This window comes from Heterodontus francisci, chromosome 13 (genome assembly GCF_036365525.1).
Source record: "Heterodontus francisci isolate sHetFra1 chromosome 13, sHetFra1.hap1, whole genome shotgun sequence".
NCBI classification, from domain to species: Eukaryota; Metazoa; Chordata; class Chondrichthyes; order Heterodontiformes; family Heterodontidae; genus Heterodontus; species Heterodontus francisci.
Window position 1 is genome coordinate 44,712,571 of NC_090383.1, and position 16,265 is coordinate 44,728,835.

General features: G+C 43.0%; 1 protein-coding gene across 1 annotated transcript in view; it reads left to right on the plus strand.

The window, feature by feature from the left end:
• tmem181 (transmembrane protein 181) overlaps positions 1-12,134 on the plus strand; it is a 219,165-nt gene extending 207,031 nt beyond the window's left edge. The window contains exons 16-17 of the mRNA XM_068044745.1: positions 9,467-9,533; positions 11,074-12,134. Coding sequence (XP_067900846.1) covers positions 9,467-9,533; positions 11,074-11,152 — 146 coding nt within the window. The 3' untranslated portion in view covers positions 11,153-12,134. The remainder of the gene's footprint in view (positions 1-9,466; positions 9,534-11,073) is intronic.
• The last annotated feature ends 4,131 nt before the right edge of the window (positions 12,135-16,265 follow it).

A 16,265-nucleotide genomic window follows, 5' to 3' on the forward strand; every position in this document is an offset into this window, starting at 1 on the left:
AGGTAGAAGATCAGCCATGATCTCGAACTGCAGAGCAGGCGTGAGGAGCCAAATGGCCTACTGCTGCTCCTATTTCCTATGTTCCTATGTAATATGACCTTCATAGTAAGAAAATGTTGCTGTTCCCTGGACATATAACTTCTACTAAATGATAGAACGACACTAGGCACAGCTCTCCTATTATAGTGAGTACAAACAAAATCAACGGTTTAAGGCTGAAAGTAAAAGTTACAAGCTGTATGGTATTGCATATCCATTCCCAGTTATAGAACATAGAACAGTACAGCACAGTACAGGCTCTTCGGCCCACGATGTTGTGCCAACCCTTTAACCTACTCTAAGATCAAACTACCTGCATACCCTTCATTCTACTATCATCCATGTACCTATCCAAGAGTCACTTAAATGTCCCTAATGTATCTGCTTCTACTACCACCGCTGGCAGCGCATTCCACGCACCCACCACTCTGTGTAAAGAACCTACCTCCAATCACCTTAAAATTATGCCCCCTGGTGATAGCCCTTTCCGCCCTGGGAAAAAGTCTCTGGCTATCCACTCTATCTATGCCTCTCATCATCTTGTACCCCTCTATCAAGTCACCTTCTTCGCTCTAATGAGAAAAGCCCTAGCTCCCTCAATCTTTCTTCGTAAGACATGCCCTCCAGTCCAGGCAGCATCCTGGTAAATCTCCTCTGCACCCTCCCTAAAGCTTCCACATCCTTCCTATAATGAGGCGACCAGAACTGAACACAATATTCCAAGTGTGGTCTAACCATGGTTTTATAGAGCTGCAGCATAACCTCGCGGCTCTTAAACTCAATCCCCCTGTTAATGAAAGCCAACACATCATACGCCTTCTTAACAACCCTATCAACTTGGGTGGCAAGTTTGAGCGATCTATGGATGTGGACCCCAAGATCCCTCTGTTCCTCCACACTGCCAAGAATCCTGTCTTTAAGCCTGTATTCTGCATTCAAATTCGACCTTCCAAAATGAATCACTTCACACTTTTCCAGGTTGAACTCCATCTGCCACTTCTCAGCCCAGCTCTGCATCCTGTCATTGTCCCGTTGCAACCTACAACAGCCCTCCACACTATCCACAACTCCAGCAACCTTTGTGTCATCGGCAAACTTGCTAACCCAGCCTTCCACTTCCTCATCCAAGTCATTTATAAAAATCACAAAGAGCAGAGGTCCCAGAACAGATCCCTGCGGAACACCACTGGTCACAGAACTCCATGCTGAATACTTTCCATCTACTACCACCCTCTGTCTTCTATGGGCCAGTCAATTTTGTATCCAGACAGCCAAATTTCCCTGTATCCCATGCCTCCTTACTTTCTGAATGCGCCTACCATGGGGAACCTTATCAAACGCCTTGCTAAAATCCATATATACCACATCCACTGCTCTTCCTTCATCAATGTGTTTTGTCACATCCTCAAAGAATTCAATAAGGCTTGTGAGGCATGATTTGCCCCTCACAAAGCCATGCTGACTGTCTCTAATCAAACTATGCTTTTCCAAATAATCATAAATCCTGTCTCTCAGAATCCGCTCCAATAATTTGCCCACCACCGCCGTAAGACTGACTGGTCTGTAATTCCCAGGGTTATCCCTATTCCCTTTCTTGAACAAGGGAATAACATTTGCCACCCTCCAATCATCTGGTACTACTCCAGTGGACAGTGAGGACGCAAAGATCATCACCAAAGGTGCGGCAATCTCCTCCCTCGCTTCCCGTTAGAACCTTGGGTATATCCCGTCTGGCCCTGCGGACTTATCTGTCCTCATGCCTTTCAAAATTTCCAGCACATCCTCCCTCTTAACCTCAACCTGTTCGAGCATATCAGCCTGTTTCACGCTGTCCTCACAAACGACCAGGTCCCTCTCACTAGTGAATACCGAAGCAAAATATTCATTTAGGACCTCCCCTACCTCCTCCGACTCCAGGCACAAGTTCCCTCCACTATCCCTGATCGGCCCTACCCTCACTCTGGCCATCCTCTTGTTCCTCACATAAGTGTAGAACGCCTTGGGATTTTCCTTAATCCTACCCGCCAAGACTTTTTCATGTCCCCTTCTAGCTCTCCGAAGTCCATTCTTCAGTTCCTTCCTGGCTACCTTGTAACCCTCTAGAGCCCTGTCTGATCCTTGCTTCCTCAACCTTAAGTAAGCTTCCTTCTTCCTCTTGACTAGCTGCCCCACATCTCTTGTCATCCAAGGTTCCTTCACCCTACCATCCCTCCCTTGCCTCATCGGGACAAACCTATCCAGCAGTCGCAGCAAGTGCTCCCTAAACAACCTTCACATTTCTGTCGTGCATTTCCCCGAGAACATCTGTTCCCAATTTATGCTCCCCAGTTAATGCCTAATAGCATTGTAGTCCCCCCAATTAAATATTTTCCCACTAAAATAAAAGCAAAATACTGCGGATGCTGGAAATCTGAAACAAAAACAAGAAATGCTGGATTCACTCAGCAGGTCTGGCAGCATCTGTGGAAAGAGACGCAGAGTTAACGTTTCGGGTCAGTGACCCTTCTTCGGTTCCGAAGAAGGGTCACTGACCCGAAACGTTAACTCTGCTTCTCTTTCCACAGATGCTGCCAGACCTGCTGAGTGAATCCAGCATTTCTTGTAAATATTTTCCCATCCCGTCTGCTCCTATCCCTCTCCATGACTATAGTAAAGGTCAGGGAGTTGTGATCACTATCACCGAAATGCTCTCTCACCAAGAGATCTGCCACCTGGCCTGGTTCGTTGCCAAGCACCAAATCCAACATAGCCTCCCCTCTAGTCGGCCTATCTACATATTGAGTCAGGAAACCTTCCTGGACATACCTGACAAAAACTGCTCCATCCAGACTATTTGCACTAAGGAGGTTCCAATCAATATTAGGGAAGTTGAAGTCACCCATGACAACAACCCTGTTACTTCTGCACCTTTCCAAAATCTGCCTCCCAATCTGTTCCTCCGTGTCTCTGTTGCTATTGGGGGGTCTATAGAAAACTCCCAACAAAGTGACTGCTCCTTTCCTGTTTCTGACTTCCACCCATACTGACTCAGTAGACAAACCCTCCTCGACGACCTCCCTTTCTGCAGCTGTGATACTATCCCTGATTAGTAATGCCACTCCCCCAACTCTTTTACCTCCCTCCCTATTCCTTTTGAAACATCTAAACCCTGGAACATCCAACATCCATTCCTGCCCCTGTGATATCCAAGTCTCCGTAATGGCCACAACATCATAGCTCCAAGTACTGATCCATGCTCTAAGTTCATCACCCTTATTCCTGACACTTTTTGCGTTAAAATAGACACACTTCAACCCATCATACTGGCTGCAACTTTGCCCTGTCAACTGTCTAACCTTTCTCACAGACTCTCTGCACTCTGTATCTGCCTGTTCAACAGCTACCCCATCCACTGATCCGTAGCTCCGGTTCCCATCCCCCTGCCAAACTAGTTTAAACCCTCCCGTAGTGCTCTCGCAAACCTCCCGCCCAGGATATTGGTGCCCCTCCAGTTCAGATGCAACCCGTCCTTCTTGTACAGGTCCCACCTTCCCCAGAAGGTATCCCAATGATCCACATATCTGAAGCCCTCCCTCCTACACCAGCTCTGTAGCCACGTGTTCAGCTGCACTCGCTCTCTGTTTCTAGCCTCATTAGCACGTGGCACCGGTATCAATCCTGAGATTACAACTCTGCTCGTCCTGCCTTTTAGCTTCAGTTAAGATGTAACACTTTGAGATGGTTGCCAGCTTTTCATCCACTGCACATTTAAGTCTGAAGATGAATTGCATGTGCAATACCATGTAGTGCAAAACTTATTTTTAGACTTTGATTTAAAATTGAAGTATACTTTTAATGCCATCTAATGGGGTTGATACATAGACTGGAGTTATTTTAAAAATCTAGTTACTTTTCAAACTGTATTAAGATAACTTTAGACTTGTTTGCAAAACAGAAGCCTATGGTGCAGTGGTTTTGTGGAAGGGACAGAAAGCAGAGAGTACTGGTGAATGTTTGCTTTACAGACTGGAAAGAAGTATGCAGTGGTGTCCCCCAGAGATCGCTGTTGGGACCAGTACTCTTTTTGATGTATATTAATGATCTGGTTTTGGGAATACTGGCCATAATTGTGAAGTTAGCAGATGACACGAAACTCAGAAATGTAGCAAACAGTAAGGAGGATAGTAACAGACTTCAGGAGGCCTAAAACAAAAACAGAAAATGCTGGAAATACTCAACAGGTCAGGCAACATCTGTGGAGAGGGAAACGGAGTTAAACATTTCAGATCTGTGTGACCAGTATGGGAAAGAGGGGTCCCATTTCATGGAACACTGGCACTTGTACTGGGACAGGAAGGAACCGTACCATTGGATTGGGCTTCACCTGAACTGGGCTGGTATAAGGGTACAAGCAGAAATAATAGGGCAGTCTCAAAAACTTTAAACAAGTAAGTGGGGGGAGGGCTCGGGTGGAAAAGGTAGTATAGATAGTTTGAAAACAAATGAAAGGGAAGAGAGTAGAGTAACAGTCAGAAATTGTGCTTTAGGCACTTGGGTAAAGAGAAAACTAAAAGATGTAAAGTAGTTAAACCAGAAGAGAGGATTAAGAAACATGTGAGTAAACAAAACAGAAGCTCAGATTAGGGTGTGTGGCGTAGATAAACTTTCTGTATACAAATGCATGGAGTATAAAGACAAATTGAATGAATTGCCGGCGCAAACTCAACTTGGAGGCTATGATATGGTAACCTTCACTGAGATGTGGCTGTAAGACAGTCAGTACTGGAACCTGAATATAGCAGGTTATAAGGTCTAAAGGAAAGGTAGATAAAATGATAGAGTGGGAGGAATAGGCTTGGTGATTAAGGATGAAATTACTTTAAAGACAAGATAGGTAAGGAGGCAGTGTAGCTTTTATGGTTAGAATTAAACAATAGAATTTAAGACTGTTGTGAGAGTTATGTGTCGGCCCCTGGGTGGCATCTGTGAAGTGGTAGATTATATAATTGCAGAGATTGAACAAGCAGTAAAGCAAGAGTGGTTTTAGTGGGGGATTTTAACTGTTATATAGATTGGAAGAAACAGACTAGCATATGTCAGAAAGGTAGTGAATTTCTTGATGGGCTCAGGCAAGTTTTCCGCAGCAAGATGTCCTAGAACCAGCAAGGGGGATACCATATTGGGTTTAGTAAAGAGCAATGAGCCAGATTTAGTTAACAGGCTAACATTTGTCTAAAATAGAAACATAGAAAATGGGAGCAGGAGTCGGCCCTTCGAGCCTGCTCCACCATTCATTATGATCATGGCTGATTATCCAACTAAAATGTAGGAAGGCATCAGATTTCTGAGACATTCGGATCAGTTCTGGGTCAGGTGGGACCTGTACAAGATGGACAGGTTGCATCTTAGCAGGACTGGGATGAATATCCTCGCAGGGAGATTTGCTAGTGCTTTTGGGGAGGGTTTGAACAAAATTGTCAGGGGGGGTGGGAACCAGGAGCAAGTATCAGAGAGGAATACCAAGGAGCACAGAATACTGGGGGAGATAGATAGCACCACAGTAGGGATTAGTAAGGTGGGGTCAGAGTAAGGGAGAAAGTAATAATGCCTGAAGCAGGGTTAATGTGAATGCATGGAGTGTGGTTAATAAGACTGGTGAGGTATAGGCGCAGATTGCCATGTAGAAATGTGATGTAGTGGCTATAACAGAGACCAGGGTCAAAGAACGGCAGGGCTAGGTGTTAAATATTCCTGGCTACAAGGTGTTCAGGAAAGATAGGAAAGGGAAGAAAGGGGGAGGGGTGGTGGGGAGAGCATTGCATCACTGGAGAAAAAGGATGTCCCAAGGGGTTGAGGACAGAATCAATTTGCCGAGAGCTAAGGTACAAAAAAGGTGTGGTTACATTGCTCGGTGTTGTCTATAGGCCACCAGCTAGTGGGAAGGACGTGGAGGAACAAATTTGCAAGGAAATTAGAGGTGCAAAAATTATAGGGTAGTTATAATGGGGTCTTTACTTATTCAAACATAGACTGGGATAATAGTAGTGTAAAGGTCAGTGAGGGGCAAGAGTTCCTCGAGTGTGTTTAGGAAAATTTTCTACAACAGTATGTTTCCATCCAACGAGAAAGTAGGCACTGCTAGAGCTGGTTCTTGGGAATGAGGTGGGCCAATTGGATCAAGTGTCAGTAGGAGAGCATTTAGGGGATCGTGATCATTGCATCATAAGATTTAGGCTGACTATGGAAAAGGTCAAAGAGCAATCCAGGGTAAGAATAATTAACTGGGGGAAGGCCATCTTCAGTGGGGTAAGAATAGAGCTGGGGCAAATATACTGGAGCCAAAAGCTGTCAGGAAAACCAGTAGATGAACAATGGGCTACCTTCAAAGAAGAGATCGTTCGGGCACAGTCAAGGTATGTCCCCTCGAAGGGGAAAAGTTGGGCAAACAAATCCAGAGCTCCCTGGCTGACAATAGAGATAGAAATTAAGATAAAGAAGAAAAAGTGTGCTTATGACAGATGACAGGTAGAAAATACTATTGAGAACCAGGCTGAATATAGAAACTCCAGAGGGGAAGTGAAAAAGCAAATAAGAGAAGCAAAGAGAGAGCATGACAAGAGACTGGCAGCTAGCATTAAAGGAAATCCCAAAGTTTTCTATAGGCATATAAATAGTAAAAGGGTGGTAAAAGGAGGAGTGGGGCCGATTATGGACCATAAGGGGATTTACACATGGAGGCAGAGGGCATAGCTGAGGTAGTAAATTTTTCACATTTCAGCTCTCATTACCAAGGAAGAAGATGCAACCAAGGCAATGTTGCAAGAGGAGGTAAGTCAGACACTAGAGGGGTTTAAAATTGATAAAGAGGACATATTAGATAGGCTATCTGTATTTAAAGTGAATAAAGCACCAGGACCAGATGAGTTGAATCCAAGGATACTGAGGGAAGTGAGGGTGGAAATTGCAGAGGCACTGGCCATAATTTTTCAGTCTTCCTTAGACTTGGGGGTGGTGCCAGAGGACTGGAGAATTGCAAACGTTACACCCTTGTTCAAAAAAGGGTGTAAAGATAAGCCCAGCAACTACAGGCCAGCCAGTTTAACTTCGGTGGTGGGAAACCTTCAGAAAAAATAACTCTGGACAAAATCAATAGTCATATGGACAAATTTGAGTTAATTAAGGAAAGCTAGCATGGATTTCTTAAGGGAAAATAATGTTTAACTAACTTGCTGGAGTTTTTTGAGGAGGTAACAGAATTGTTAGTGCAGGAGGCCATTCAACCCATCGTGCCCGCATTGGCTCTCCGAAAGGGCAATGCTGTTGATGTGTACATGGACTTTCAAAAGGAGTTTGATAAAGTGCCACACAACAGACTTGTGAGCAAACTTGTAGCTCATGGAATAAAAGGGGCAGTAGCAACATGGATTCGAAATTGGCTGAGTGACAGGAAACAAAGAGTTGTGGTTAATGGATGTTTTTCAGGCTGGAGGAAGGTTTGTAGTGGAGTTCCCCAGGGATCAGTGTTGGGACTTTTGCTTTTCCTGATACGTAATAATGACTTAGACCTTGGTGTATAGGGCACAGTTTCAAAGTTTGCAGATGATACGAAACTTAGAAGCATTGTGAACTGTGAGGAGGATAGTGTAGAACTTCAAAAGGACATAGACAGGTTGGTGGAACAGGCAGACAGGTGGCAGATGAAGTTCAATGCAGAGAAATGTGAAGTGATTCATTTTGGTAGGAAGAACATACAGAGACAATATAGAATAAAGGGTACAATTCTAAAGGGGGTGCAGGAACAGAGGGACCTAGGTGTATATGTGCATAATTCATTGAAGGTGGGAGTGGCAGCGGGCGTGGAAAATGGCGGCCGCCCACACTGGACCCGTGCCGCCACGATTCTGTGGCGGGCAGCCACTTTACATATTCATGGCGGCCACCCCACCCCAATCACATGGCGGGGTGGCATTGGCGACGTTGTTCACGTCACCAATGCAGATGGCGCCATTTTTAAAAGGCTGCTAGCCTTGCAGACAGTTCAACAACAGAGTTCACCCCTTCCCACCCCCCACTCCACTTGCCTATCCACAAAGTGCACAGTTCACCCCTTCCCCACGTTGGTGGTGCCAGCTTTCCCTGGACAGGAAAGTGAAGGCGTGAGTACTGCTCGTCACGCTGAGAATCGGGAACTGATGGTAAGATCGCTGTGGTTTAGATTTTAATTCATGTATAATTTAAATATGCTAAGTCGGGTCCCGTCACAGAGCAGCGGAGGAGCCGCGACGGAGCTTCCCTGCCGCCGGCAAGATCGGGCTCGATAATCCTGGCGTCGGGTTCTGTGGGGGCCACTGTCACTCCAATTTTCCGGCCCCTCCCCCACCCTGCCATGAAATCCGACGTCAGGCTGGGAACAAAATCCAGCCCCTGGAGTACCGTGAGCAGTTCTGGACACCATACCTTAGGAAGGCCTTGGAGGGAGTGCAGTGTAGGTGACATTATACCTGGACTCCAAGGGTTAAGTTAGGAGGAGAAATTGCACAAAGTAGGGCTGTATTCCCAGGAATTTAAAAAGGTTAGTGGGTGATTTAATCAAAGATTTCAGTATATTAAGGGGAAAAGATCAGGTGGATGGAGAGAAACTATTTCCTTTGGTTGGGATGTCTAGGACAGTGTGACATAGTCTAAAAATTAGAGGCAACCTTACAGGAGTGAAATTAGGAAACACTTCTTCATGCAAAGGGTGGTAGAAGTTTGGAAGGCTCTTCTGCAAATGGCAGTTGATACTAGATCAATTGTTAATTTTAATTTGAGATTGATAGGTTTTGGTTATCCAAAAATATTAAGGGATATGGGGCAATGGTGGACATACGGAGTTAGGTCATAGATCAGCCACGATCTCATTGAATGGCAGAACTAGCTTGAGGGGCTAAATGGCCTACTCCTGTTCCTGTAGCTTTTTCAAAGAGCCAGCACAGGCACGATGGGCCGAATGTCCTTCTGTGCTATATCTTTCTATGAATTACCAACAGAGTAGAACTTTCAACTTTAAATATTACTTTTCTCTTGATGCATCACGAAGAATAGTGGTTCTTTTGAGTACATTAGCTGTGCTATAAATCACTTTTTGCTTATTTTAATTTGAGACAATACTTTTACCAAACACGAGGTATAATGGTCAAAGCTGCCTCATGATGAGGTTGCTGGGGTGCAAGCATGTTCCAGAGACCTGATGTTTTTGTCACTTAGAGCACAATTAGCTATTTTGGTGTATTGTGGGAATGTGCAGAATACATTAGAATACTGAAAGAGGCCTGACACCTTGACGTACTGGGATCTGTACCAAGTATGAGTCGGAAATGCTAGCCTATCTAAACTGAAGTACTTTGAAATTCATTTTCAGATAAACCTTTGTAGAGAAAGTTATTTTACTAATATTCTCTCTCCTTAGAATCTCAGCTAAAGGATAACCCAGCCTTTTCCATGTTAAATGATTCTGATGATGATGTGATTTATGGGTGAGTTAAGTGCTGTCATACTTTAAGGCCATAACTGGTTTTATTACTAACAACTGAGCCATTTTTGACACTTTAATCATCTTGTGTTTGTGTTGCTGTTGTTTTCCTAGAAAATTTGGTTTCTTTTAGCAGTATAAAATTTTAGTTCTGGAGGCTAGCACTATAAGTGCCGTTTGGAAGATTATTAATTTCCTGTTCACCCTCTTCAGGCATTGTAATGAAAGTTGTGTAATGCTTCTAAGGGACTGTCTTGGAGGGTGTTTTCCAGCCAGTGCTTTTTTTTTGGCAAATGTGATGTTCACTGGTTTGCCTGGGAATTCTGTGCACCTTGAGCAATGGGCCAGCCTTTGGAATAAAGGAGTGGATGCTTTTGAGTACCTTATTGTGTCTCTGCATCACTGAAGAGGATATGAAAGGCATTGATTAGAAGATATAAAGGAAAGCGGCCCAATTAGTATATTTCAGATTATACACCAGTATAATTCTGGTGTATGCTTGGACACAGTTCTTGGGTTCATGCTGAGTAAAGGTGAAAGCTGCATTGGTCGATCTTCTTTTCTTCAATAATAGTGTGTAGCTTCGCTTTTTTGGAGTGTAATGTGTATCATGATTTAGAATTTTAGCAGAAAAGTGTTTCATTTTTTCCATGTGAAATATCCTGGACCCATCTTTGCTGGGCAGGTCTGCAGGTACTAAAGGCCACCTGTGTTGATTGACAGTCAGCAGGATCATGAGTGTCATTAGAGGCTGGTATGCTTCCCACTCAGCTCCATATAACTCTGCAAACAAAGGTGCAGTGGTCCTAGCTGGGTTATCAGCTCTGCTGAAAGGTTGCATTGGTCTTAGCTGTTGAAATGCACACTTGGGAACCCTAATACTTCTCAGTTTGATTTGGAGATGCTCAAACCTAATTAGTTTCTGCATATCGGATATGCAGTGGACCAGCTAAAAGATTCTTGCCAAATGTGGTTCGAGGCATGAAGTACCAAAGCACTTCATAGGCATTTCATAAGGTTTGTCAGGACGGTAGCATAGTGGTCATGTTACTGGACTAGTCATCCACAATCTGGAGTCGTCATCTGGAGACATGAGTTCAAATCCCATCCCGGCAGCTGGGGAATTTAAATTCATTTAATTAAATAAATCTGGAATAAAAAGTGAACATCAGTAATGGTGAAACTACCAAATTGCCATAAAAATCCATCTAGTTCACTAATGTCCTTTAAGGATGGAAATGTGCCATCTTTACCTGGTCTGGCTGTTATATGTGACTCCAGAGCCACAGCAATGTGATTGACTCTATAAAATGCCCTCTGAAATGGCCTAGCAGGCTCAATTGTGTTCAAGAAGGTGGCTCACCACTACCTTCTCAAGGACAGTTAAGGATAGCCAATAAATGCTGGTGATGCCCACATTCTGTGAATGAATTTTAAAAATGAAATGATGCAACATGTACCCATTAGCCAATTTTGATCATTTGAACCAATATTTTTGAAAGTTTCAAGTTTTTGTTCAGTAACTTTGAACTTTTCCATGTTAGGAGTGATTATGAAGAAATGCCTCTACAAAATGGCCGTGCCATTAAATCCAAGTATCAAGATGAGTCTGACAGTGACTGAAGTACATCTTCAGAGGACTAATCGTTGCCAAGAGTGCATACACTTCGCTGAATCCTTAAAATGGATGGACTGAATTTTCTTCGAAATATTTTTCATGTCACATCCTCTTAACTAGCTCAATTCCTGTAACTGAAGTCATCTCATGGTAACTTTACAAGTAAATATTTAACTGTCTTATTCTCCGAGCACCTCATCTTACTGGTCTGTCCGCATTCAATACCTTCTGATTTGTGAGCAAAGGAGCAGATCAACCTGCTGAAGATGAGGTTTATTTTTTCTTCCACATGGAAAAAGGGAGTATAGTTTTATTTTTATCAGAAACCAACCCATTAAGCTTCTAAAACCATTTGTACCTTGTGAACATGTGTAACGTCACAAATGTTTGTGTTGTGAACCTATTTTTAGGCTAGGTACTAATATGTAAGGTGTTTGGAGCGGGGCAAAGGTGTATAATGTTTTTAAAGCAAAAATTTAGGGTGCTGCTTATGAATAAGTTTATTTGTTGGATTCTTAAAATCAAAGAAGTCTTAAAGAAAATAAATTGAGCATCAGACCAGGGGCTGAAATTCTAGGTTCTGCCGACATTAGCCCAAAAAGCAGATCCGAGTATAAATTATACCACTTTACAAAGTGGAATTTACTTTTTAAAAAAACACAATATTAATGAAGACTGGAATTTCAACCTCAATTTCAGTTCATGCTACTTTTAATATGAGGCTGTATATTGTACTTTTGTTAAATAATATTTATGGTACCACAGTTTGGGAGCTGATATCTGCAAAGAATCTGCAGTAGTTCATTTGCTCTGATCATGCCATTGCAGCAAGTTACTGTTTTGTTTTTCCCACTAGCTGGCTGACTTTTTTTTATGATGTAGTACTTAATATTACAGTAATAAATTTACTCAAATTTTAGGAAATATTTTGCTGTAATAACTCTAGTTACAAACTAAATATGGAAAATAAAAATTGTAAATACTTTATTTCTCTTTTCACTATCTCTATCTTCCTGCCAGCCCCCCCCCCACAAATTCCCTGTCTTAAAGGAATTGTTAATTTATCCTAACTAATTAAACCTATTCTATTTTTACTAAACATTTGTTTCTGCTGGAAACTACATTTGTCGATGTTCTCCCTTCCAGGTGATGAACTGGTAACAAAGCAGAAATAGTCTATTTAAAGATAATGTTATCATGTCACTCAAATGTGTGATATTGAGAGTCTCCAAATTTTGTTCTTCTATACAATGTACACCAACACAATAGATATGGGAATGAAGACAAGTACAATGCAAATAATATGTATTTAATGTTTCTTGGGCTATGTCCTAAGAAAGAAAAAACTTGTATTTATAATGCACCTTTCCTCTCCTTAGGACATCTAAAAACACTTTGCAACCAATAAAGTACTTTGGAAGCAGAGACACAGTTATGTTGCAAATGTGGCAGCCAATTTGTACACTGCAAGACCCTTCAAACAGCAGTAGAAATAATTGAGCAGTTAGCCCATTCCTTGGTGGTGGTATTTGAGGCAGAAACCAGGACTCTGGGAGAACTCCTGCTTCTCTTGGGATAACTGGGATTTTGATTTAATGTCTCATCCAAAAGATGGCACCTCCAACAATGCAGCACTCCCTCATACTGCACTGAACTGTGAGCCTAGGTCACCAAGCTGTGGCAGGATCTAAAATCAGAATTGTTTGACTTTGGCGAGGTACTGTCACTTGAACCAAGGCTGTCCATGAGGTTGATTTATATCAATCAGGACAAGATTGGTATGCTTGACTGCATTGAAGCATGTATCACATGAGGCTTTGTCCATGATAATTGTGGTGTGTAATCAGGAAGTCTAATGACTGGCCTGTAATATCCCTGGGTTGTGACAAAGGTCAATGCCTGGACAAGTGAATTGATCCATGAGAATTGAGGGTTTAAAACATTGTTTAGTTTTTGGAGTCTGTACAAATACCATCCCACCTTACTCCTCATATACAATAGGGCAGTAATAGTAGAGGATTTTAACTACACCAATATTAACTGGGATAGTTTTACTGTGAAAGAAATGAAGGGAACAGAATTCTTAAGGTGCATTCAGGAGAACTTTTTTGGCCAGTATGTAGCAAGTCTAACAAGAGAGGGTGCAGTTCTGGACTTAGTTTTAGGTAATGAAGTTGGGCGGGTTTGAAGGAATGGCATTGAGAGAGCATTTTGGTGATGGTGATCATAATTCAGTTAGTTTTAACATAATTATGGAAAAGGACAAGGATAGAACAGGGGTTAAACTTCTAAATTGGTGTAAGGCCAATTTTACTTATCTGAGAAGTGATTTAGCAAAAGTGGACTGTAAACAGCTATTTGAAGGTAAATCAGAGTCCGAGCAGTGGCGGGGTGGGGGGTGGGGGGGGGTGGGGGGGGGGGTGGGAGTGCGGAATTTCAATGTAAACCTATTCCCACAAAGGAAAGGGTGGGATGGCCAAATCTACAGCCCCCTGGTTGTCAAAGAGTTTACAGGATATGATGAGGCAGAAAAGGAAAGCTTATGTCTGACACCGAGAACTCAATTCTACAGAAAGCCGAGAGGAGTGTTGAAAGTGGAGGGGTGAAATCTAAAAGGAAATTAGGAAAGCAAAGAGCGAGCATGAAAGAATATTGGCAAGTAAAATCAAGGAGAACCCAAAAGGTGTTTTAGGAAAACATTGAGTATGAGGATAACTAAGGAAAGACCATAAAAGACCAAAAATGTAACCTATGTGTGGAGGCTGAGGATGTGGGTATGGTTCTTAATGAATACTTTGCGTCTGTCTTCACAAAAACGGGGGACGCTGCAGACATTGTAGTTAAGGAGGAGGAGTGTGAAGTATTGGATGTGATGACCAAACAGGGAGAGGACGTATTAAGGGGATTAGCATCCATGAAAGTAGATAGATCACCAGGGCCAGATGAAATGTACCCCAGGCTGTTAAAAGAAGCCAGGGAAGAAGTAGCGGAAGGTCTGACCATTATTTTCCAATCCTCACTGGATACAGGTGTGGTGCTGGTGCACTGGAGGTCTGCTAATTTTGTACCTTTGTTTCAAAAGGGAATGAGGGATAGGCCGAATAATTATAGGCCACAGTCTAACCTCGGTAGTGGGCAAATTATTGGAATCAATCTACTTATCTATCTAAGTAGACAGGATAAACTGCTACTTAGAAAGGCATGGATTAATCAAGGATAGTCAGCATTAAGGGAACGATGTCTGACTAACTTGATTGATTGAATTCTTTGAGGAAGTAACAAGGAAGATTGATGAGCGTAGTGCAGTTGATGTGGTTTACATGGATTTTAGGTTCCACATGGCAGACTGGTTTAAAAAAAAGTCCATGGGATCCAGGGGAATGTAACAAGCTGGATATAAAATTGGCTCAGTGGCAAGAAACAAAGGGTAATTGTTGACTGATGTTTTTGCAACTGGTAGGCTGTTTATAGTGGGGTTCGGCAGGCTCAGAACTAGGTCCCCTGCTTTTTGTGGTATACATTAATGATTTAGACATAAATGTAGGGGGAATGATCAAGAAGTTTGCAGATGACACAAAAATTGGCCATGTGGTTGACAGCAAGGAAGATAGCTGTAGATTGCAGGAAGATATCAATGGACTGGTCAGTGGGCAGAAAAGTGGCAAATGGAATTTAACCCAGGGAAGCGTGAGGTGATGCATTTGGGGATGTCAAACAAGGCAAAGGAATACACAATAAATGGATGGATACTGAGATATAGAGGAAGTGAGGGACCTTGGACTGAATGTCCACAGCTCCCTGAAGGACAGGTCAATAAGGTGGTTAAGAAGGCATATGGAATCCTTTTCTTTATTGTCTGAGGCATAAAATGTAAGAGTAGGGAGGTTTTGCTGAAACTATATAAAACATTAGTTAGGCTGCAATTTGAGTACTGTGTGCAGTTCTGGTCACCTCATTACAGAAAGGATGTAATTACACTAGAGATGGTACAGAGGATGTTGCCAGGACTGGAAAATTGCAGCTATGAGGAAAGATTGGACAATCTGGGGTTGTTCTCGTTGGAACAGAGGAGGCTGAAGGGAGATTTGATTGAGATGTACAAAATTGTGTGGGGCCTGGATAGAGTGGATGGGGAGGGCCTATTTACCTTAGCAGAGGGGTCAGTGACTAGGAGGCATAGATTTAAAGTGATTGGATTATAGGGGAGATGAGGAACATCTTTTCATCCAGAGGGTGGTGGGGGTCTGGAACTCACTGCTTGAAAGAGTGGCAGAGGCAGAAAACTTCATCTCATTTAAAAGGTGTCTGGATGAGCATCTGAAGTGCCGTAACCTACAGGGCTATGGACCAAATGCTGGAATGTGAAATTAGGCTGGGTGGCTTTTTGTTTCCAGCTGGCACAGACACGATGGGCCAAGTAGCCTCTTTCTGTGCTGTAAACATTCTACAGTTTCTATAATTTAGACCTCCTTGTATTTTCTATGATCCTCCCTAATTCTGTATTATTTCTAACTCTGTCCCAGTTCTCGGCACCTGTTTTCTGCTTTTATTCATACATCTTGGTGTCCAAACCCATGCTGAAATAATTTAAGCTCTCCCCCAGAGTTAACCTGTCGGTGTGAATATTGGTCCCAGCTCTGTTCAGGTGCAACCCATCCATCTTGCCACAATGCTGGTCCCAATGTCCCAGGAATCTGAAGCCCTCCCTCCTGCACCATGTCTCTAGCCATGCCTTAACCTGCCAAATCCTATTTCTCTTCTCAGTATCACGTGCCATTGGAAGTAATCCATGTATTACTCCCATTGAGCTCCTGCCTTTTAACTTCCTCTCTAGCTCCTTATACTCTGACTGCAGGACTACAGCTTCTGGCTTTTCCCCACAGAATGTTCTTTACCCTTTCCGTGAAGTTCCTTATCCTGGCACCATGGAGGCAACATACCATATGGGACTCATGTCAGCATTGGCAGAATGGCCTATCTGTCCCCCTGACTATCGAATTACTGTGCCTGCACTGCACCACACCACCCACCCCCACCGCCGGCTGCGGTCCTTTGCCTCATGGTGCTAGAATTTGGTGTCATCACCCTCATTGGTATTCTATGCTGAATTTCGAGAAT